Source organism: Aristolochia californica, unplaced genomic scaffold, assembly GCF_029961685.1.
Source record: "Aristolochia californica isolate CCGP_79_NKW_82.1479 unplaced genomic scaffold, dmAriCali1.0.hap1 SCAF_3, whole genome shotgun sequence".
Classification (NCBI taxonomy): domain Eukaryota; kingdom Viridiplantae; phylum Streptophyta; class Magnoliopsida; order Piperales; family Aristolochiaceae; genus Aristolochia; species Aristolochia californica.
Genome location: NW_027181992.1, coordinates 47752830 through 47776205, shown reverse-complemented (window position 1 = coordinate 47776205; position 23376 = coordinate 47752830). Strand labels below are relative to the sequence as shown.

At 37.3% G+C, this 23376-nt stretch overlaps 4 protein-coding genes across 5 annotated transcripts; 1 reads left to right on the top strand and 3 right to left on the bottom strand.

Moving 5' to 3' along the window:
• Nucleotides 1–366: 366 nt before the first annotated feature.
• LOC137960024 (uncharacterized) lies at nt 367–4553 on the bottom strand. The gene is made up of 6 exons (XM_068807476.1): nt 4422–4553; nt 4282–4308; nt 4133–4195; nt 722–800; nt 583–628; nt 367–501 (listed from the first exon to the last, which is right to left on the bottom strand). Exons 1-6 carry the CDS (start codon nt 4461–4463, stop codon nt 492–494), a joined length of 267 nt encoding a protein of 88 aa, XP_068663577.1. The 5' UTR covers nt 4464–4553; the 3' UTR covers nt 367–491.
• Nucleotides 4554–6513: 1960 nt separating this feature from the next.
• LOC137960397 (protein RADIALIS-like 4) lies at nt 6514–8812 on the bottom strand. Of its 2 annotated transcripts, none has more exons than XM_068808012.1 (3): nt 8525–8812; nt 7921–8257; nt 6514–6657 (listed from the first exon to the last, which is right to left on the bottom strand). In XM_068808012.1, the coding sequence occupies exons 2-3, from the start codon at nt 8202–8204 to the stop codon at nt 6630–6632; spliced, it is 312 nt and encodes a 103-aa protein (XP_068664113.1). In that variant the 5' UTR covers nt 8205–8257; nt 8525–8812; the 3' UTR covers nt 6514–6629. The 2 variants fall into 2 exon arrangements, with proteins under 2 accessions (XP_068664113.1, XP_068664112.1); XM_068808011.1 differs by having other exon boundaries at nt 7921–8393; nt 8525–8536.
• Nucleotides 8813–11699: 2887 nt separating this feature from the next.
• On the bottom strand, nt 11700–16117 carry LOC137959683 (probable GTP diphosphokinase CRSH, chloroplastic). The gene is made up of 4 exons (XM_068807015.1): nt 15737–16117; nt 13927–14859; nt 12986–13267; nt 11700–12079 (listed from the first exon to the last, which is right to left on the bottom strand). Exons 1-4 carry the CDS (start codon nt 16115–16117, stop codon nt 11942–11944), a joined length of 1734 nt encoding a protein of 577 aa, XP_068663116.1. The 3' UTR covers nt 11700–11941.
• A 593-nt stretch (nt 16118–16710) lies between these two features.
• On the top strand, nt 16711–23277 carry LOC137959707 (uncharacterized). The gene is made up of 4 exons (XM_068807041.1): nt 16711–16878; nt 17033–17997; nt 18881–18986; nt 22156–23277. The coding sequence occupies exons 2-3, from the start codon at nt 17070–17072 to the stop codon at nt 18952–18954; spliced, it is 1002 nt and encodes a 333-aa protein (XP_068663142.1). The 5' UTR covers nt 16711–16878; nt 17033–17069; the 3' UTR covers nt 18955–18986; nt 22156–23277.
• The last annotated feature ends 99 nt before the right edge of the window (nt 23278–23376 follow it).

Sequence of the window (23376 nt, the reverse complement as noted above, 5' to 3'; positions counted from 1 at the left end):
CCGCTCATCCTTGCAAAATATCATTCCTTCGTCACTTTTGATGATCAGCAACAATCTTACTGGAAGATGCAAACACCTCAGCTACTGTATGCAGTTCCAAAATCCAGAATGACAGCACAATTAATTTAGAGAAAAGGGCAATCAGCAAGAAATATCTCAAGCATTTAAGTTTCCAGTACTGGAGTTTTATACTGGAGTTTTGAGTATTCACCTTGAGGCAAACCCCGTATAAATATTGTGTGTTCGTGCTTGATTATTTTTCTTCTGCTACGATTATAGCTCTCGATAGTATTGAATTAAGGTCTCTAATTCCTAACAATAGCACGGGTGGGAATGTAATTTAAAATATCTAAATGGGCTAGGCCATACAAAAGAAGACAACAGACCTCAATTTCAAGTTTACAAATATCTGAATCTCGCTATGTACTTAGCTATAAGCGCAAGTATTCAATAACCTTACAGTATACAGAGCGTTAAGTGTAGAACAAACTTCATTTTCCCCTGAAAAACAAATTAAACAAAAACTTTTAGATGAAGCATAGGGAATAAAATGGAGAAAATGAATACAACTGGGGAGCTTACGAGTTCATCATCAAAGTGATGTTGTCTCCCTTTAAAAGAATTCTTCCTGAAAAAATTGTAAAAGTAGTACAGGGATTTTAGAATGTAACAAGTGGGAAAAGACAAAAAGATGAATCTATGTGAATAATTAAAGACATACCCAAGGCCTTTCTGGTATTCTTCTTGACGTTATACTCTTCTGCATCATCTAAAACCAAATTCATGTACTCATCAAATCCCTAACAAAAAGACAAGAAAATCGAAAGTTCAGCTTCACACTGTCCACCGTATTAAAATTATGAGAAAAAAATATTCCACCAGTGGAGTCATGGATTTTTGTAAATATATGGACTCTTAAATAGTAAAAGATCATACCCAGACATCTCATAATAAAGCAGGAGAATTAGAAAAATTACCAACTAGAGAATGAAAAGTTTCAAGACCACTAAGAGCAATAAGCAACTAAAAAATATATTGTCAGATTAAAAAAATAAGTACACATCCAAAAGTTTAAAAAATTCTGAATATTTGCTCACAAAGCAAAAGGAATAATTACCACATAAAAATTCCCTATTTCAACAATCAAAAATCAAAAGGTCCAAACATATAGTTTCAAGGAAACGAAAAGGTCTAGACATATTACCCTCATACTAGTAAAACAGACCAACTCAATGTAAACAGACGACTGGTAGAGGTTCCTCCCACCTCCATAGAGGTATATCATCAAGAATTGCAGACATTTTACATCTAATGCTCCAAAAAGCTGATGGGGGGAGCATATCCTAGGTTTGCTAATACCAAATTCATCAAAAGGTATGGATTAGAGCAAGAAAGTTAGTCATGCACATAAGGTGTTTATTAGAATCACCCTGAAAGACCAACAAAAAAAAGTGGCCCAACTAGGAACTAGTGTAGCAGAAAGTGTTCAAAATATCAGACAATGTCAGGCCAAATGTTTGGACATGTTAAACAGGACAAATGCCAGATAGCATGTGCACCATAAGCAGTTCACTGCTACGACAGGGACAATAGGAAACTTAAGGCTGAAAAAGAAAAGTTGTATACAAAGTTGTGCACAAAAAGACCAACAAAGACAACAATCTTCAGCTAACAACAATCAAGACAACTGAAGATATTCTAGGAGTGTCAGTTCTGGCAACAAAGCCATTAGGAAAGATGAGATAACAAGCTACAGCAGTGACCATGAGAGCCCCTGAGCAGTCTCCAAAACAAGAAGATTTTTGTTTTTGTTTTTTTTTTTTACAAAAGTGAGAAAGAAATTGATTAAAAAGAGAAAGTACAAGAGGGACCCAAAGAGAGAAATACAAAGTTAATGAAAAAAAGTAAAAGAAAAAAAACAGCTACCATAGAAAGATCGTCAAAGCTATAATAGATGAAACAAGGGGTTCTTTCAGCCTACTTGAATAATGCACTTGCTGTTATCAACAAGAAGCAATTTTGCACACGAGATCCCAAGAGACATCTCAGGCGGCCACTTATACATTGGAAAGGCTGATCTTCTATCACATCCTTATGATAGTTTAAGGCACTCGCATTGGGGTTATGTGTAGGTGCAAAGGCTTTTTAAACAAAATAATGCAGTATCACATGTAGAAGGTGGCACATAAGTCTTGTTGAGTGCATCTGATCTATTTAGGAGTATGATTTTCCCGAAAAGGGGTTAGAATATTAGGGATATAGAAAAAAATATACTGAGATATAAGGGCACTACTAATATCATTGGGCATATGGGACTGCAATTGTTGTCATCTAAGGAGTGTTATCTAAAATAATTCTAATGGAACGAGACAATTATAATTTTTTGAGAATTAATGAAATAGAGGAAAGAGTGTAACTAAGACGGGAGTCCAAAGTATCACCCAAAATAAGTGTTGATAAGAAGGCCAATTTCCTCTGACAGAAAAAAATAATAACCCAAAAAAAAATAAAAAATATGAAGTTCTAATCCACAGCAAATTAATAAAAATTTAAAACTGCCAATTATTCTTGAAAAAATCTAATTTGAATTGAATCCTCCACAGTTCTAAGAAAGATTGACACTTAGGGTCAAAAGGGTAATAAATACTAATATGTGCACAATTAAGATGAATAAAATTTTCAAATATTCTCAATACAGGAGGTTTGCTATTCAAATCCTCCCTCTAGTGCCTAAAATAATTTCATTTGTTTATCTTGTAAAAAATAAAAGTATTCTCAATACAGTGACTTCGGGCTAGAGATATTCCTGATAGACACTTAGTTTTGCCACCTATGAAAAAATTCATAGTTATAACAAATTTCTAACAGTTGTTCTTTACTAGGTAGAACTCACACGTGCACTTCAATAGGACCTCTCCATTCGCCGTCCAAATCTATGTTTTATGCAACGGGCAATATTATTAAAGCTTTTTTTGAGTATTATTTCATAGTCTAAAGCCACCTGAGAGTTTAAAGTAAAACCACATTTTTTATGCATAGTCGTTTATGGTTGCTCAAAATAATAATCTAAAGGGTTTGCACCAACAGGAGATTTTTAAACATCTCAAAATTCCAACCACATGAGTCAAGAAATGGACCCATAGTGAAGAAGCAGGCTACTACTCCATCTACTTCATTTTGTTTAAAGATCTAAACATGTTCAAGTGGTGGCTACTACTCCAAACATCCTTTATTCAGGATCCTCTACTCTAGTGTTATAAATATAGGTGACCTTAGATTGTCCAAAAAACAAAAATTCTATTATTTTCTCTTTTTATGAACCTTTAGGCATATGATGGCCTCCTGATTCAAAACATACTCTATGAGAGCAAGTGTAATTAATGTACCATTCTATTCCGTGCATATCATTCTGTATCTTAATGCATAGAGAATCAACCCTCTAGGCAGTAATATCTGTCTAAATTGTCCCTCAGATCCCTTTCTGCAGACCTTTCCATATGTATTTTTACATCTAAAATAGTTAGTTATCATAGTTTGGTCAATCTTTCTAATATCACAATAAGTCACAAAAAATAATAAGCAAAAAACTGGCTCAAATAAAACAAATTAAAAGGGTATGGATATGTGAAAGATAATTTGTGCCTCTAAAAATCAAAAAAACTTCACCTTCGTCGATCTATATCTCATCGATTTGTAAAGAAAATTAAGACTTACGTTCATACCATCTCTTTAGTATTTCTCATGTTCAGCCACTAAAACTTGATGATTCCAATAAACCCTGATGTCAATTATCTTTAATATTTTAAAGGTCACTCTACAATCAACATGATTCCCTGTAATAGCTCTATACCGTTCCTGCCACCAAAATGAAGCCTAGAAATAAACCTCAGCTACGGCAAAAGATATCAACACAAGCATGAACATCACAAATGAGTAAAAAACTAGCAGAAAAGCATTTCGTTTTTAAAGATCACTCAACAGTCAACATTATCCCCTGTAATAGGTATACCGTTCTCGCCACTAAAATGAAGCCTAGAAATAAACCTCAGCCACGGTAAAGGCATCAACACAAGCATGAAGATCACAAATGAGTCAAAACTAGCAGACAAGCACAGAAAACTATCCAACTTACGATGATGCGGCCTTCGATCCTCAGATCCTTCTGCTCGAAAAGCCAAATCTGAATGCGAGCTTTCTGAACCACATCCAAAACACTGTAAGTACAAAAGAGAGCGACAATGTACTAAAACGACAGAAAAGTCAACGAGTACAAATCCTTACGCTTTGGAGGAACCGGAAGATAAGATTCTACCGCGTCAATCGTCCCAATAGAACAGCACAGAGACGCCGTCAGAACAAAAAAAAAAAAAAAAAAGCAAACTGTGTTTCCAGTGAAACGGGCTCGAACAGAAACAACTTACGATGGGCTGAGTCATAATCCTCTGAACCCTGGTAGTCGCCATGGCTGCAGGTTTGTCTTCTTTCCCGCGCTTTTGCTCGCAGTGGAGATCCAAATAACCCTAGATAAATCTTGGCGACCCTCTTAAGAGAAAATGAATTGATGAATCAAAATAGCTAGGCGTAAGAGGCGTCCCTCTTACGCCCGGCCCATTTTGTATCCAGCCCATTTATCAAATTTTAATGTTTATAATATAGTTTTATAATTTTGTACGTATAGACCCATTTTAGGTATCGTCTTTCCACATGTAGTTAAGGAAACCTTTTTCATGAACTGGAAACTTGTTTTCAAAACTAAATGGAAACTTCTCTTAATTTTATGGGAAACCATTTGAAAACTGTAAGAGGTTTAAAAAAAATTAAAAAAATAGTTGTGTGAAACGAGTTGTGTTAATTAGATATTATTTTTAAAATATTAATTATTTAAAAATTATTAGATAATTTACGACAATCTGTAGGAATTTGTCTTGATTATTTCTTATCTGTTCCTTACAAACTTCAAAACAATTTCTTGTTTGTTTCTTCAAAGTTTCATGGAAGATTTTAAGATGTTTTTATTGGGTTTTTAACTTCAATTTTTCTATAAATATTTATACCTTATTTCTTTTTTAAGTTTCTCATTGACAACAGCTAGCCAATACACCCAAAAGACCGATCTGTTAGGTGCAGAAAGCTACCGCCTACAAGAGTGGACGGAACCACTCTGACACCCAACCCCGCCCATTCTTGACCGCCTCTCACTGGATTCGAACGCGGAATATGACGTGTCCAGCTATGATACCATGATAGCGGTCAGCCAATACACCCAAAAGACCGATCTGTTGACACTTATATCATTCATTATTTTGATTTCTTGTTTTAATAATTATGAGCCAAATATTAGAATATGCTAAGACAGACACATAGCCATTGTTAAAATTGTTAATATTTTAAATAAAATTATTATATTATTATAGTATTCTTAATATTATTTTATAAAATAATTTTTGGTCAATTTCCATGTCCACTAGCCAAACAAAAGGGAGAAGGAGAATATGGAGCGTTCTCTCCCCTTTGTGCTAAAAGAGGGTCCTTCCTCTTTCCACAAGAGAGTGGAGGACTTCCTATCCATTTGAGTGGTAAGGAGAGGAGGGAAATAGGGTTTAGTATATGGGATGGGTTAAATGGAGAATCCAACTTGGTTTGGCTTGTCAAAAGCAGGACAAGGTCAATCCCTCAGCCCACAGGGTAGGGACAAACTGAGAGAAAAAAATTCCTAACCTTTTTATTATTTTTCGAAAGAAGGTAGTTTTGCGCAACAATCGGTTGGGCAAGCGAGGACAGAGTTGGGAAGTTAAGAAACAAAGTTGGAACAAGTGTTGGATTTCTAGCTCCATCATGGGACTTGAGTTAGGGCTCACAGAGCAGGGTCAAGTTTTCAAAAACCAACCCACCCTGAACCTAAACTTTGAGAAACCCTAATTTAGTATTGTTTTTTAAGCCAATTTGAAGCCTGATTTTTTTACCATTTGATTGTGGAAAGTCAACCAACATGACTGCCATAGAAGAAGAGAGTAAATTCTTTAACATTCAAATGATAGACTAGCAGTAATCATGGCTGAACTGTTAAAAGTCTTTGTATAAAAGAAAAATGGCTCTTAACTCTGTTTTTAATTAAAAACAATTAGATAAGAATTGTACCCATAATCTATAAAACTCGGTTGCTTTCCAAGTTTCAACACATATTTTCTTTCTTTTTGTGAAAGCACTGGTAAATGCATTACAGAGCATCCACTGGCAACTCCAGCAATATTTTCAGATGAATTTCTGCTACCTCAACTTACTCAATCTGCTTTAGATTTCAATGACCATTACCCAATTTTGAGAACCAAATGACTAATGTAGTGTTTGAAATGTTAGTTGCCCAATCAATTCATGTTTGCAGTTAAGTCATTAGTCCTAACAGAACTTCAAAGTGAGAAAGAGAAGAGAATCTATCATGAAACACTCAGTAGTTCCATTCTCTATAATTTCACATTGTTGAGAAGGAACTGAATTTTCAGTGTTTTCAGAGTTACAAGTAAATATTAGTAAGATTCGTGTTCTATTCTCTTGATAATGCTTGTTGCAGTAACATACATGACAAAATGAAGGAAGAGCAGTTTCCTTGAGAAGTACTTTGGTCTTTGAAATCATTTTATATCCAACTGGACAAGAAGCCTGTGACAAAGAACACACGAATGCAATTAGAAAATCTAAGAAGAGGAAAAGAATATGGCATGGTTTAAGCTTTTTAAGATTGGAATACCCAAATGAAAAACCAGAAAAGGAGGAGGAGCTCATCTGCATCAAGCCCATCAAACTGAAGTAAAAGAAATTCAACCAGAAATAGATTTTCAATAATCACTGGTCAGCAGATGACTTAACTAACTCAACAGGCAAGTTAAGCAGAGGACAGCCATCTAAGGGTGGAGGAGATGAAGAAAAGTTGTCACCACTGTGATAAACTATTCAAAATAATAATAACAAAAAAACTGCAATGCCATAAAATGCATTCATGGAGTCTCTGTGCTTGTGAGATGAAAATGGTAAGTGGTTTCATGAGTCTATAGCTCAATAGTGAGGAAAATCTTTCAGATTGAGATCATCTGCAGATGCGTATGAGATGTCAAAGAAAAAGAGAGAACAGAGAGGTCCAAACTTGCTCTTTAGTAAAAGCTATTGGATCACTCAAAGAGGGGTCATCAACTATAAGGAATTGACACACTGATTTTCTTTCTTTTCCATTAAAACCCCCAAAGTGGGATTCATATCTTCAGTAACTTGCAGCAATCATACACTAGTACAAAACCCCATATCCAGCACCAGCAAGTACAGAGTAGCTAGAGTAAAAGGAAGCTCATTCATATCAAATAGAAGAACCATTTCACAGACAAATGAAGCCAAATGCTTACAGAAACAGAACAATATTCAGGAATTATGTAAGAAATGTTTACCGAATGACATCAATGTTCAGGAATTACCTAACGGACAAACGAGCTCAAGGCATGTTTTCATATTTTACTGCGGAGGTTGTTACCATCATCAATCTCTTTCTACTGTTCTTTCTTAATCAGCAATCTGTCTCCGCTTTTTTTCTAAGCACACATTTTATTTCATGAACTGTTTGACTAGATCCAGCACAAACTCTCAGCTAAGGCATTAGCAGGCCTTTAATGGAGAGAGAATCTGATGAAAACTAGTTTGAGACTGAGAAAAGAAGAAGAATCTAAACGTAAACTACTCCCCTGGCCGTATTGTCTTCGTGCAAGTAAACTCTCATGAGAAATATTCAAACTCCAGAAATACTTAAAAGAACCAATGTCAGACTGATTGGAGAAGGAGACAGAATTAACCAAACGGAAGATGTGGAGTAACCCAGAAAAAACTACGGAACATAAAAAAATCCAAATTGAAAATTTATAGCTTAGAGCAACAACGTACTTCTGATCTTCTTCAGTCCAACACACTGAGCTGCAGCAGTCTGCTGGTAAATTTAACTGTGCTTCGTCCAATCTGTGGTCTAGTTGACCCGATTCAATATACTGCAAATCCTCCAATAGAATTCCGTAATGCTTTTTGACATCTTCCACAGTCTTCCCACCAACCATGGCTGCAACAACATTCCACCGATCCGGGTTTCCTTCGTCCACCATAGCTAGAGCCAACTCAAACAGTTTATTCTCCTCCCAGCTCCACACAGAAAACACTTCTCGAATTTCTGCCATTTTACCACTACCCAGTTCTTCTCTTCTGCGCAAGTTTCCTCAACACTCACATTCTACAACAGATGGAAAACAGAAAAGTTAGACAGACTCCTGATGATTCAGGACTCGGTTAGGTTGAGAAAATTTTCTGAATCTTCTCTGCAAACGTTCTTCGGAGTCTTCCCCTGTTTTCTTCTACGGGCTAGAAGTCTACCAACATACAACAAAACAAGAAGAAAAGCACCAGCTTAGGTGGAAAAAGAATTAAAAAATGAACTCCAGAATCCAAGGCTCGAGACCAAAACGAAAAAAAAAAACAGTAATAAAAAAAAGCAACTGACCCAACATCTGGTATCCCATTTCTGACAAAACTAAGTATCCGAATTTCCATTTTCTGTAAAGATTCCAACAGCTTTCAGATCCCAAAACACAACCTGACAAAGATACCAAACACCCATTTCGCTTGTCTCTCACATTAGAGAATCAAAAGCAGATGAGATGACAATCTTTTAGCTATTCCAATAAATATTTATCCATTTTTACATGATAATCCAGACGAATGAAGGAAAGGCTAAGCTAGCTCCTTGTGAGAATTCAGAGCAAAACTTGTGGTGGATCGACAGAGTTTTGCCTGGTTATCGTGCACGAAAAGAAAAAAGATCGAGTTTCGTCAGGTTTGCATTACAGCCATGTGAAGCAATCCTATAGGGCAAAAAGACGTCCTTGTTCTAGGATTTTTCTACACTGGAATGGTCAAACGAGTGAGTTATAAGCCATCTTTTGGTACATTTCTTGTTGCTTTTCACATGGTTGCATTGTTTCCTTTACATATATTCATCTGTCTACTTCGATTATGACATGTTGGTCCCATCGGGATTTTGGTAAAGATCAGGCAATGTTTACGTTAAGTATATGGATTTTCATTATTTTGTTAACGATTTATATAAATGTCATTTCTTAAGCTACATATGGCATAAGATGGCGTCCAAGTTATACATTTATGACACAAAAAATAATCTCAAATGGGTTAATTATTGGAATAGTTTGTCTTTAATATGCATGTTGCGCCTTCGTTAACAGACCGGTCTTTTGTCGCAATGATTAGTAACATGGTATCAGAGCAAGTGGTCTGGAATTCGAGTCACACTCCCCCCGTTTGTTTCGTCCCCGCATAGGTGGGACTTTGTCTTTAGTCGTTCCCGTATAGGTGGGATTGTGCACTTGCATTTGTACACAGGTATTCCCCGTGCGGGGGAGTGTTGGAATGACTTGTCTTTAATATGCATGTTATGCCTTCGCTAATAGACCGGTCTTTTGGCACAATGGTTAGTAACATTAATATCAGGAAAACTTGTTAATTTCAGCTAGTCATTTTGTAATAAACTTGAACCAACCTTTGAAATGAGATTAAGATTTCGACCTTATCGAGCCCCGTAAAAATCAAAGTGAGCAAAATAAAAAATAATCATTATTTAAAAAAAATCGATTAGTCATTAATTTGGAATAAATCTCATTGTTTTTATTAGTCATTTTGGAATGCACCTAAATCTAACTTTAATAGGGTAACAACAAAAATTCCGACTTACCTCATCGGCTACGACATCTTAGATGTTATTTTATATAAAATAATTTCTTATAGAAGCATATCTACTCACTCCCTTAAAAATTTAAGACGTTTCGACAAAACATTACCCTTTAAAAAATTATTAAAAATCCTATAGGCATTTTTTTCCTCAGTTCATTGACACATGAAAATGACTCTTTGCCAAAGTAATCGTCTACGTGACTCAATTGAAAATAATGGAGCCTTTGGTACATACTTTGAGGGTCCATCAAATCGAAGATTTTTAAACATAATCATGAAATCTTATCTTTCAATATATTAATGAGATCTTATCTACACCTGTTTAAATTATTTGAGAGGTTATCTATCTAATCATGTCATTTAGGGTTTTGTAAACCCGGTTTGCCTGTCATGGTTCATAGATCACAATTCACAATATTGGTATACCTGTCACATTATCATATACAATAGCCGGACTGTCTCATCCCCTAAGATTTGTTTAGAACCCCATAAAAAAAAAAAGATTTTGATCGTTATTATTCCAAAAAATAGTTAGTGAAAAGAAGAATTTAATTATTATCTTATTTTTACTAATTATTTTTAAAAATAATAATGATCAAAATTTATTTTATTTTATGTTATAGGGGTTCCAAACATACCCTAAAAATCTCATTAAGTCTATCTCATCCTATTAGGGTCAAACATATTACGCAAAAAAGTTTCATATTTTGGCAGAAGCAAAATGTTTGTAAAATGAACACATCAACCATAATTTGAAATATCATGGTGAAATATTACAGTGATTCAGACATGGAAAGGAAAAGATCAGGAGTGGGCATATGTATCACCGATATGTATCAGGGATCAAGAATATATTATGTACCAAACCCAAAATTAGGTTCCTAATATAATAAATTTTCCATTTAATTTCTTGCTTTTTTTCGTTATTTAGTTTCTCATGTCTATCATCTTTTTTATAAGAATCACTCTTAAATAGTAGGAGTGAAATAGAGATAAAGAATACGTATCGGATATGTATAAAAAAGAACGATACGCCTACCCAGGAAGACAAAAAGTTACGAGGATTCGATCCCGTGAATCTTGTAGCTCCAGCGCAACCGGATGGCCTTACCGTACGATGGGCCCAGCCTCACGGGAATTAGCCGGCAAAAGGAGATTGCGCTATCATGGGATGAGAGGATTAGAAACGGCAGACGCAAATCTTGACGCGTCATACGAAGGAGGTCGCGTTGTCGGCGGGGGCCATCTCTTTTTGTGTAGGATCTGTTTCGTCATCATTCATTTGCGCGTCAAATCCACTTTTGACTAAGGAGCAAGAAACGGAATATAAGGGATTCTCTTCCGCTTACCCGTGTTCGTAGGGCGGCGATTACCGCATCAAGGTGACCGACGTCGACTCGTCACCCGGTGGAATGCCAGTGCAGGGTGGGGGGCCGTTCTGGATAAAACGGTGCGTAATTATTTAATGTGAATGGTCAAGATTGGTGTCGGACACAGCTCAGAATTCTCTCAAAGTCCAAGTGGACCCAGCGATGAGATTGACCCGTCCATGAGCTTCCTTCCACAAAAAAATTTGAAAAAAATAAAGAAACAAATAAACAGAACCTCTAGTTCTTTTCTAGGGGGTTCGAAACAGACCCTTGCATATGTAAGAGGTGAGTGTCTCGATCGGCTAAGACATCTCTGATGTAATATTACATAACATTTGAAAATGTGAGAGATTTTACCGATTTACACCCACCCCTGATGAAGCTTAAACAACTTTCCAATATTCAGAGCTACCTGCAGCAATATTCAGAGCTACCTGCAGCAAATGAATTACCAAATGCGGCACTTGCAGGGCAATGGTTATTTTTGTGGTTTTTCATGTGCAATAACTCCAACATAAGTATATAAAACTTCATATGTCACCTTATTTATGGCTTGGAAAACCGGAGCCTACATTATACTATAGTGAAGCATCAAGAAGTGAATGATTCAGCGGTCTGAGGAGAGAATGACAAAGAAAAAGGCCATGAAGGGCTGAAGGTTCGGAGATAGAATCAAATGATAGTTTGTCCGGTAGATATAATTTGTACAATTAAGCAAGTGAATCTGTACAAATTAGTATTCACAATGTTCAAAACATGGTTCAATGTTGAAAAAGGATTACCTTGGGTTGACAGTATCTCAGCTATATCACTGACAATTGATTGCCTAATGCTTTATGGTAAACCTGAATCAGACCATTGTTTTCAGATATTTGAAGCTTCTCATCCAACTTGGTTCTGTAGTGATCATCTCTATCATCCAAGGTTCGCATAAATTCAACCTATAGAGGAGGAAAGAGTTTAAAATTAAGCTCTTGCAGCATCAGAGAGTAGATAGCAGTTGCCCAAGGTAAATGAACAAACTTAAGTCCATTCTAGCCACAGCAACCAAACAGACCACACCGCAAACCATACTACGCAAGCAATCTACTTAACGATGTGCATCCATTCACACTTTGGCCTTGATAGTTTACCACATAGTACGACGCGTACTACTATATTTTCTTGAACTACACAGCTATCATTTGAGGAAACATGTTAAGGAGTAGTCTCAAACACAATTCTCAATGTGCTCCTGGTAAAGACCAAAATGGTCCATTCTTGGTGCAGTAAATCAAACATGGGACATTCAGAATGAATTAACCAGTATTCATCACCCCACTAGGTAATTGCACCCACCAACAAACCATTTGATAAGTTACTATGTTATGCATAACTCAGAAACTAGACAGTTTGAGGAACAATGTCATATAGATAATGCATCCTATTATGCTGGAATGCTCCTCTAGCACAAGTGGGTCATCAAGGCCTGCAAGTTGAACATTCCCATAGTGCGGGGGCCATTATACCAGAAAAGGATTATTTATTAGAAAACCAATCTGAATAATTGCATGCAAGTAACTCAACTGTAGCAGTTCAAGTTTTGAAATATTACGTTTCTAAAGTGATAACAAAAAGTGGTTACTGTTGCATAATGTGTTCAGTACCAGCATGCTGTCCTCAACAATCCTAATCTGCCTTGCTTCCTATTCAATGAAGTTAATTGCAAATGGATGCTGTTCTGATACCCAAAAATGTGCAAGACTTGGAAAGGAGTTTTAAGTTAATCATCAAGAAATACATGTTCCTCCCTTCCCGAAGATATGATAATTCATTTTTTTGCTTTAATAGAAAATATGTAGCTATACCTGTTTCTGGAACGAATCAAATTCAACAGAGCTCAAGGAACCATCACTATTAGCATCAAGAAGTTGCATAAGCTCCAGAGCATCCCCGCCTTCTGCACCTAGTTCTTCCACCACTTCTGTAAGTTCCTCAATGCTAATCCTACCATCTCCATTTTTATCAAGAAGCTGGAAAACTCGATCTCTCCTATCCATAGTGAACCCTTGATTATTTGAAGGAAGATCTTTGAGACGAAGAGCTGCAAGTTCAGCAGCAGCCATCATAATGGCCTTCAACCGTTTTGCCTGAATGCTCAAACACAGGTAATAAGTATGATAATACGTGTTTAAACTCAGTGCACCAAACATTGATGAAGTACTGCACAATGGAGAACATAAGCTGAATAAAACTATCTGAAGTTTTGACACAATTTGGAAAAAGAGCAGCCTAGCACTACCACATCAGCTCAGTAGACATGGTTAGAGGAAGCCAGAATAAAGAGGGTAGTAGCATATAAAATACACAGCATTTCTCTTTGTCCAAGTAGCATGATGTTCTAGCACAAGAAAATACAGCCTCATAAATACAAGCGTACAGGGTGCAAGACCACCAATCTGAAAGATATACTCACTAAGAGGCTGCCCGAGTTCAAATATTTCAATGACTGGAAAACCTAAGGTTGATCCAATAATTTTCAGCAGTTGAAAAAGAACAATAGGTCTATTCACTTCAAAAGCATATCATCAAGTGTATGGTAATTTGATCAACTGGCTGGAACCAGCTATTCACTAGCTTTCTTTCATCATTGAAACCATTCGTAGTAAGACACCTTGGGTTGCTTGCTTCCAAATATATCAGGTTTTGAGACTTACCAGTTGTCTATGACTCTCAATCAAAGAAACAACAATGAAAGAGAACAGAAGTTGAAATTAGAGGTCAATACATAAAGGAGCACTCCTTTTACCTCCTCTGGATCAGTAAGACCTCCTTTGTATAATGCATGGGAAGCACTTCCACCGACGGCCAATTTGTCCATCTCTGTAGTTCGTATCTGTATCTCCATAAGTGGTACAGACCTACCAGAATCACTGGCATCAACAGCCATATGCAAGCTTTCATACCCGTTGGCTTTGGGCCTGGCAATGTAGTCCTTTGTCCTTGCCGGTATTTCTCTCCACAAGGATTGGATCACTTCACGAGTTCTATAGCATGCTCTATGACCTCTTTCAATCATTCCATCTCCAAGTTTTGGATCCAAAATGACCCTCAAACCCAAAATGTCATGTACTTCTTCTGGTTTTCGACCATCCTTGAGAAGCTTCTTCATGGTGGAGAACCGACTTTTGTAGCGTCCTTTAACTGAAATATCATTGACCAGCTCCTTCAACAAGGGGTCTATCTTTAATGATCGGAGGGCTTGTTCCTTGTATATATCGATTAGGTGCTTACCATCAGTGTGGTAGCTTCTCAACCATGTGTCAACATAAAGATAAGAATAAGGAAAGAGATACCGAAAAGAGAGGTTTTCAAGCTCCAGTGACAATGTTCCAGTGCCTATAGCATGGGCAAGAGGAGCATATATATTCATAACTTCGAGAGCAAACTTTTGTTGGTGATATCTCGGGAGGTGATCCAAATGCTTCATCATATCAAGCTTGCGGGCAACCTCTAATGTCACTGCCCTTAGGTCATAGTAACTTAAGCAGAATTTCCTAAGTGCAGCAGAGCTCTCAGCATCCAAGGTTTCTACTTTTGAAGGGATTTCCTTTACTCTCAAGATTTCATGCAAGAGATGACCAGTCCCAGTACTGATTTGCCTTTTTATTTCGAGTATACTTATAGCACCAGTCTCAAGAACTTCTCTCAGTATACAGGCAGAAATAACTTCTGCATCCATCTGCAAATAACATCAAAGAAAATGCATTAGAAGCTACATTAGATCAAACTATCTCATAGAATGAGTTTTATTGATTGTTAAATAGGGAAAACGTCATAAGAAACTGAGTTAAAATATTCAACCTACCAGTCAACAATCTGAGGTAAACACACAGGGAGTCGAACTTCATCAAATAAAGTATGAATAACTCTTACTGATTAGAAAAGATTTTTAGTCTTAAAAAAAAACACTTCTTGAGTATAACGAAAGGGAGCACATCCTGTATACAAGAAGCTGTGACAATAGTAACGTTTTATAATTTTCTGGAGAAAAGCATGAGAAGGACAAAACTAATACTACTAACAAAACAAAGTGCGAACATTCCCCATATGAAAAATGAGTTTCAGGGAAGATGACATTGATGGATCTAAAATTATTTGGCCATCAATGAAAACATTCATACATTCATCATCATCAGAGCCTTGTCCCGCAAATTGCGTCACAAGGCATACCTCAATGCTGTTTTATAGATTCAAAGAAAGAAATGTAAAACAATGAAGCTGATACTGACAACTAAAATTAAGTGAGAGCATTTCCCTCTGCGATTCAAGTCAAAGCTACTTCTATACTGCCATTGCTGTAGTCTTCAGGGAAGAAAGGAAAAAATAGCTTAATTACGTGAAAAGGTTTATGTTTCTTTTCCTCCATCAGCCGTGTCTACATTAAGATAAAAACAGTCGACGTGTTCCCCTCCAAAACTACAAGGAATGGACAACCGTTTATTCAAGAGAATCATCATTACGACCAAAGACGCATGAGACATTCTCGAGTCTCGACTCCGCCATAACCGCGCCAATCGCTTCACCATCAGTTTACAGTCCAAGCACCAGAAGCAAACCTGAAGATCAGCGAGAATGCAAGCAACAGAAAGCGCACGCGTAAGCGGGGCCCTTCCGTCGGGCAAAAACGGCAAGGCCTGAAGCAGAGGAATACTGAGTTTGAGCGACTTGAAAAGCAGCCGCGAAGAGCTCGTGGAGATCAAATTCATCCTGTCCGTCAGCTCATTGAAGGCTCCAACCAACTCCACCACCATTCTCCCTCCGGGTAGCTCGATCGTCGGAGAATTCGCGCCTGCCGCAGCCAACGCCCGCAAACCGATCAGTCCCGTCGGTGGCGGGAAAATTCTGCAAGTCTGAAAGACCGGTAGGAGATTGCCAGCTCTGCTTCTTGAAATCGGCTGCGCAGAGTATCGACTGAAGGCATGGTTGGAGAGCTCCATGGGAGCGAGACGAAGAGCTGAGCCGAGCCGAACTCCTGCGGAGGCTTCAGGCGACTGTCCACGAGCAACACGCGTTTGGTGGAGGATTTGCCGCGTCGTTGGTGGGCCTGAAAAATAGGGATAGAATGGGCTAAAATGCGCCTTGTCTTGACATTGTTCACGCGTGAAGCCCAAGTATTATATCGAAGATTGCTCATGAATAAAGGCATTGAGAAGCCTCATACGAAAGATTTTGGATATCGATAACATTATCCTCGTTGATTTTTTATTTTTTTATTTTCAGGATAATCAGTTTATGCAAGTAAATTTATGATGTCATAAACATATAATAATTTAAAAAATTAAATTATTAAAAAACCTATACAGGGTCATCATGATAAAGAGGTGGGCCAAGAGTTTGGTTCAGCTTAAGCTCAAAAAAATATGATTATCGGCCCATGATCGCCCAAAAGCCCAATCCAATCCTAACACGGAGGTCAGCGCGGCACTTTAGCCAGCCGGGACCCACTCAGACCAGCTCCAGCGCACACGGGACAGAATCTCCGCCCGTGTAAGGCTTAGCTTCTTAATTTCCCCCTCACTTCCGGCAGGCAGAGAGAGCGAGACTGCAGATACAGCCACTCTCCTCCATATTACCTATTTAAATGCTCTCTCGCTCCGGCTTCGTGACTAGCTCTTCCAACTCTCCCCTGCAGAAGCATTGTTTTTTCCCTGCATTCAACCCGCAGACGCTGTAGAAGATTTCCCCCAGTTTTCGACGGGTACTCTTCAATCAATTTCTCGATATTTCTTTGTCTGAATTTGGTGGTTTTTCTCTTGGAAAGCCCTAGATTGAGGAGATTCGACCTGTGAACGCTACTGAAGTGCGAATCTTCGGGGAAAACCCTTGATTTGTGGGGCTGTTGGTTTTGTTAGGGTTTTGAGTTGGGAGCTCGCCTGGGTTCATGCGGGGATGAAGCGAGACGAGGCTGCTGCATGTTCTGGCTGCTCCTCCAAACAAAGCTGGCTTTTGCACAACGTTCGCCACCAAGGTAATTTCTATCGGTACTGTACTTCGTGTGTGCTGAAAGTCCACCGTGGATCATTTTGTAGTAACTGCTTTGACGTGTTCGAGGGTCCGCCGCCTAATGATTATGTTAAGTGCTTGAAATGTCTCTCGAAGTGCGCCTCCATTTCTCATTCCTCGTGTCTTGGCTCCGAAACTCCTTGTCGGTTTGTTTGCGCCATTTGTTCAAACCCTAATTTCTTGTTTTTCAATCCCGTGGCTGACGGGAAAGAGGGGAAAGCGTCCGACGGTGAGACTGTGGTGCTCTCGGGCCGTCTCATCATTGATCTTACTGCGGCGAAAGTACTTCTGGCAGCAGCAAAAATTGCGGCTCAGTCTATGAGTAGAGCTGCCTCGGCTACGAGACAAGACGCCGAAAAGAAAGTCAGAGAATCTGCTTTTGCGAGGAAGAGAGCCAGAGAAGCGCTTGAAAGAGCTGCTTCTATTAAGTCGAAACATAAAGAGACTAAGCTCTTACTGGACGCAGAACAGAAGAAGAAGCTTAAAGTAAACAACGCTGTTGCTGCGGCTGTGGCAGTGCAGAAACGGGTACAAAATAGTTTTGCTTCTGGGAATATGAACAATGCGAGTCCAGGAGAGAAGAAAAAGCGGGTGGCCACCACAGTGACGTCAAGTTTGTTGCAGAGGTCACAAAAGAATGGTGAACTACAATGCCCGGCGTCAGTATCAGGGATTCAGTCACTTCCGACTAACATCCTGAAAGAAGAAAATGACAAAAGCCGGACATCGTTGGAAACTTCTGGAGAAGATAAAGGCAGATTAAAAGGATTTCCAGAATCCGGAATTAGTTCTCATGTGGTAAAGTTGAACCAAGGTAAAAACTTTCGTGTCTTTGTTCCATTGTAGCCAAGTTTTACATTTTGCAGAAACTATTTTCAACTGTTTATATAAGGTATAAAGTTTACAGAAAATAGTCTGCTGCTTCAACTAAATATTGTGATGAACTGCTCTAACATAATGGCCTTGTGCCACTTTCTGGAACCAAGGTGACCCCTTGTTCAATGGCTATAACCTAATTTTGTTGATGCAAGGTTTGCTGTTCATAAATGGGCACAGATAGGTTAACCAATAAAAGAAAGGAAGAGTTGCCATGTTACTTGAAAATTTGAAAAGTTCATGAGTGATTATATTCACAAAGAAAAATAAATCGCACATATTTTCATATCAACACTGATAGTGATGCTTTTATTAAATTTGAATATTTTATAATAACAACAGCTCTTTGTTTTATGCTAAAAAAGTTTGTAACTATATCAACCATTGAGAGATAAGAAATGTATATCTACATATAAAAAAATATACACAGATACATTTGTGTGTTTTTTTTTGTTGTAATTAGTGTGTGTCTTACCTGAGTTGGCAAGGCAACTGGTTGATCCAGTTCCACTGACTTGTCTGGGTCGAGTTTTAAAACATTGACTTCAGAGATATAAACTAAAACAAAAAAGTAAATGTTTGGTTTGAGTTGTGTAATCAAATGCTCTGCTTTTTCAGTGGGTAAAGACCTCTAGATTGCAGCCTATCTTCTGCAGTATCTGTCATGCCAACATATACAATTTCTTTTATTTACTCATCAATTGAAAATTATAAACAACTGTTGTTTTCATTTTCATCATTGTTATTGTTGTTTACTATCTTTATTTGTTGTTTTTCTTGTTATAAGCTGCAGATATGATGCTTTTGTTTGGTCATTGCAGAATCATCTTTATCTAAAACCAATTCAGGAGTAATGTTCACCGGTTCACAAAGTACTGCAAGTTTGCTTTCATGACGTGTTTGGAAGTCCCCAAGTCTATTTGTTGGGTATATTTTATTTTCTCTTCTCCTTAATTCTGAAACCATATAAACTTATGTTGGCATCGTACTTTGAATTACTTTAAAGTCTTTTGAGGAGTTGGAAAATGGGAGTTCAGGGTCCATTATATTTTCCATAAAAGAACTTTTCATGATGTGCTGATTAGTTTTTCCTGTGTCTCTATGTTCAATTTTTTTCTTTCTATTCAAGCTTTTGGAGAACAATTTTGTGATCTTCTATTGTCAGGGTAATAGATTTGATTTAACAATCAATTTTAGGTGTGATAGCCACATATAGCAGATCAATTCTTTGCAGAATCAAAGTTACTTCCTGTTATTTGATTTTGATCTTTTTTAATTTTAATTTCTGTAAAAGGCATTGTTGAAAAAAAGGAAGCATGTAATAGATTTGTTTGTGGTGTGAAGAAGAGAATGACTTGAGAATTAACTGACTTACGTTAAAGAAAAAGCTGCATAAAATATGATGGTGTTGGCCATGATTCTTTGGATTTTCTCTCCCTTTTTGTGCTTTTTTCTTTTCTTTTTTCCACTGGCTTTTGTTGAAGTTCTGTATCGTTAACAAGTCCTTCTATATAAAGAATGATTAGAGGAAAGGGATAAGTCCTGTTTTTTATTTGTCCATTTCCTGGGTAGCCCACCCTAGGAAAAAAAACAAGCACAGCAAGTCTATTCTAAATGATCAAAAGAAATTTGAGTTCTGTGAGGGCATCGAATTCATGATTTCAACCTTAAGTTGAACATATTTGGTGATGTAACAGCTAGTTTTGAAACTTCGATGCTCAAAACCATTAATGAACTCGTTTTTGTCAACTTTTAAAGAAAAATGAGAAATGTAGTCAAGTCTTGTGCCTGGAGTATTTTCCACTATGAAGGAACTCGTTTGTCTTCACTTCATTAGAGATGAGCATAGTGCACTTCATGAAGTAATCATATTTAAGTAGGATCCATTAGGTGTATTTCAGTAGGATTGATGCAGAAAAAGTAGACTGATTTAGAAAGTGAAACGAATTGCGAATTACATGGCCATGTACTATGCCTTTTCTTTTCTTTTTTGTGTTTTTTTAGTGATGGGAAAGTGTGGCCACATTATCTGTAATGAAATCTAAGTTGTAATATGTGTATATTGTGGCACATTATTTTGCTTTAATTCCCCCAATTATGAGCCATCTATGGTTGGATAGGTTGTTCTATTCAAGTCTAACCAGTATGCATGTGTAATCATCATTCAAGAAAAAAAGGAGGCCTTATCTTGCCAGTCAAAGGACATAAAAAAGAGGTCTTATCTTTGTTGTTCTCTTCATGCTACTTCCTGTAAATGCCAACTTTTAAAACATTGAGGGTGGAATAAAGTCTTAGTAGACAGCTAATTGTTGATAAAATATTTGATTCCTCAACTTAGTGGTTTTTGCACTTCTAGATTTTTTCCATTTTTTTGGGTCCCATTATCTGTTGATATGTGAATGAATTTTGTGATGATAGTGTTATTTATCGCAATGTCTCTACATATATTCTACTATTACTAAAAAAGCAAATGCTGCTTATTGTACATCTGTGATTGGGCAAAATACCACTAACTGAATGGAATTGTTATTGCATTGACTTATTCAATGTATCAAATCATTTTTGGTTAATCGCAATTGTTGTCATCCCTTTAATTCTATTTATGTCCTGATTCAGTCAAATATTTTTTATGCAAAACTTCTTTTGTTAATTTCTGGCCTGTTGTAAATATTCTTCTCCAACATCTTGTTGCGGGAACTTTCTTTCCTTTTATTTGATGCCTTGTATCTTTTTGCCGTATTGAGCTTCTTGTATTATTTTTTGTTTCTCTTTCTTTTGCTGTTGCACTCTCTGGTGCTTTAATTTATCTACTTCCTATTTTATCATTTAGATTTGCTGTGCTATTAGTTGGTTCTTGGATCCACAACTAGAGAAATAGTCTTAATCCTGCCATCTTTCAGAAAAAAATTTAAAACTTTCTGAACATGAAATTTTGAAGTAATTTTTTGCAAACTTGCAACCAATCCGACACTGATAAAATATAAATTAATGTGTAGCTTTTTATTGATTAAAATCATGAATGCAAGAGAGGGAGAAAAGCCAAACGATCAATTGGCAGGAAACACCTGTTACCAATTTATCTGGAATACTATTGTTGTGTACATAATTATTTAAAAATAAAAAAACATGGAGAAGGAGAAAATTTGATAGAGAAATAGCTGAAAACATATAAAAGGGAACACTTATTAACGAAGAGTCTTTAACATGTTCAATGATCCTAATACAACAAATTGATATTTACCAAAAGTCCAATTTTCTCCTTTAGTAAAGCCAGACCAGACCAAGTTTAATGAAAAGTGTTAGTAGGAATAGTACATGCAGATAATTTTTTTTTTAAATTCTATAATTATTAGTTGGGAAATAATCTCCTAATTTCAACTATTCATTTTGAGATGGATCTGGATCCAACGTTGACTTGGTGTTAGAGCAAGATGCCTGCCTTGTTAGGCCTAGTTTGTGCCCCATTTAATTTGTACTCTGTTTGTGTTTCCAAGTTTTAGGCCCGTTGTATGTAAGTTTGGACATTAGGAGTGTTAGTGAGAATAGTCCCACAAAGATAAGTGTTAAGAAAAATCCTATAGTTATGTGTTGTGGAATGGCCTCCTAACTTCTGCTAGTCATCTTGGGATGGATCTATACCCAACTTCAATAGAAAGATTAAACCAATATTAGAATGTTAAACATGTGGGATATCAAGATGGTTGGGTCCCGCTTTCTAATTAATGAACACAAGCGCGGTAAGGTCGTACTTAAAAGAACAGATATTGAGAGGCAACTAAATGAAGTGTGGATTTGATGGCACTCTTATGTAGCAAATCTGGGAAATAAAAAGTGGAAAGTGCTTTTGTAAGAAATAGAGGATAAGCATTTGAACCCAACTTAAATATTTCCAACCATGTTTGGTTTCTGACAGAAAATCTATTTTTATCTTTTTCCATATTTGCAATGTTTCCCTGAGAGTCTGAACATACATTATCTATTTTCTAGTATAGTACATGCTTCTCCTGCTTATTGTGGTTTTGGCTTTACGCTTTTGTTGCTAGAATTGTTGGTGTTTTCAGCATAATGTTCTTATCCTAGTTTTTACTTATTGTAGGTCACTGGTTGTGGAGATTGCTCTTGATGACTTCTGATGTTTGAAGTAGTTTTGACCGGTGATTCACTGCTTGAAAATGTTCTGGTGGGACATGAAGCTTGGGCTGTTGTGGAGAGGTTTTTGAGCGGATACAAGTTGAGGATTGTGTTGTCTGTGAAAGACTGGCTTGTTCATTCTTCAATTGGAAGTGCTCTGGAGCAACATTGGGCTGGTGACAGTGAGTGGGTTGGATGTGGTTCTTTCACCATTTAGTGTGCTTTGATAGCTCTGGTAACCTCTACAAGCTTGAAATGGCATTCATGAGATCCCTTTGCTGGAAAATATTGGGAACGGAGGAGAGTTCCAACGATTTGCTAAAATTAAACTGCGGTTCTGGTCCGGCTTGACATTTAGAGAAGCATTTCCAGGGGTTTGTTGGCTACATCATTTTTTTTTATGGCAAAGGTTGATGACATGGCTGTGGTGTACTTAGTGGGAACTCAGATGGTAAGCGCCTTGGCTAAAATGAAGCCAAAGACATGTTTTTGGGTCTGCTTTCAGGTACTCACATGGTATCTTGGATTTTGCTTTTCCCAATGGTCAATGTGAGAGTTCATATGATCCATCTAGAATCAGAATAACTGCTGCAGAGGTTGGAGAAGATGGTTTAGGGAGATTTTGTACTTTCTGATTTCTGTTAGAGCTATTTGAGACCGGAAGTGATGAAATTAAATGCCCAGCCAATGATGCCACACTGTTTCTTCATGATAGAGGGTGTGAGTTTCTGTCGAGCAGGAATACTTTGCCAAGAAGTGACCAATTTTCTTACAGATTCTTACTGTTTCCACAATTGTGTAGCACAAACCTTGTTTTTGTTCTCCAGAGCGAGGCAGGCTGTAGTTTGATGGTTGAACTCATGTCAATGAAGGCTTTCCACAAACTTCCTGCTGCTTGAAAGCAGAGTTGTTGGACTTCCAGCATAACCAAATTCGTTTGTGTCATCCTTCTTGAATCAAGGAATCTGCATGAGCTGCGTGTTAGGGTTTGCTTAGTGCTTATTAAACATTTACCAAATTATTCACTGTAACTATGAACACGCGGCCTTCAAACAAAATTGGCGAATCCAGTCCTTTCTCCTTTAAATCTTGGTTGACATAGCTGAGCCGTGGGTTAATCCGGCAAGTTGTCTTTTCTTGGTCAAGACGATGTTATTAATGTTATTGCCTTCCTTCAGGAGTACAT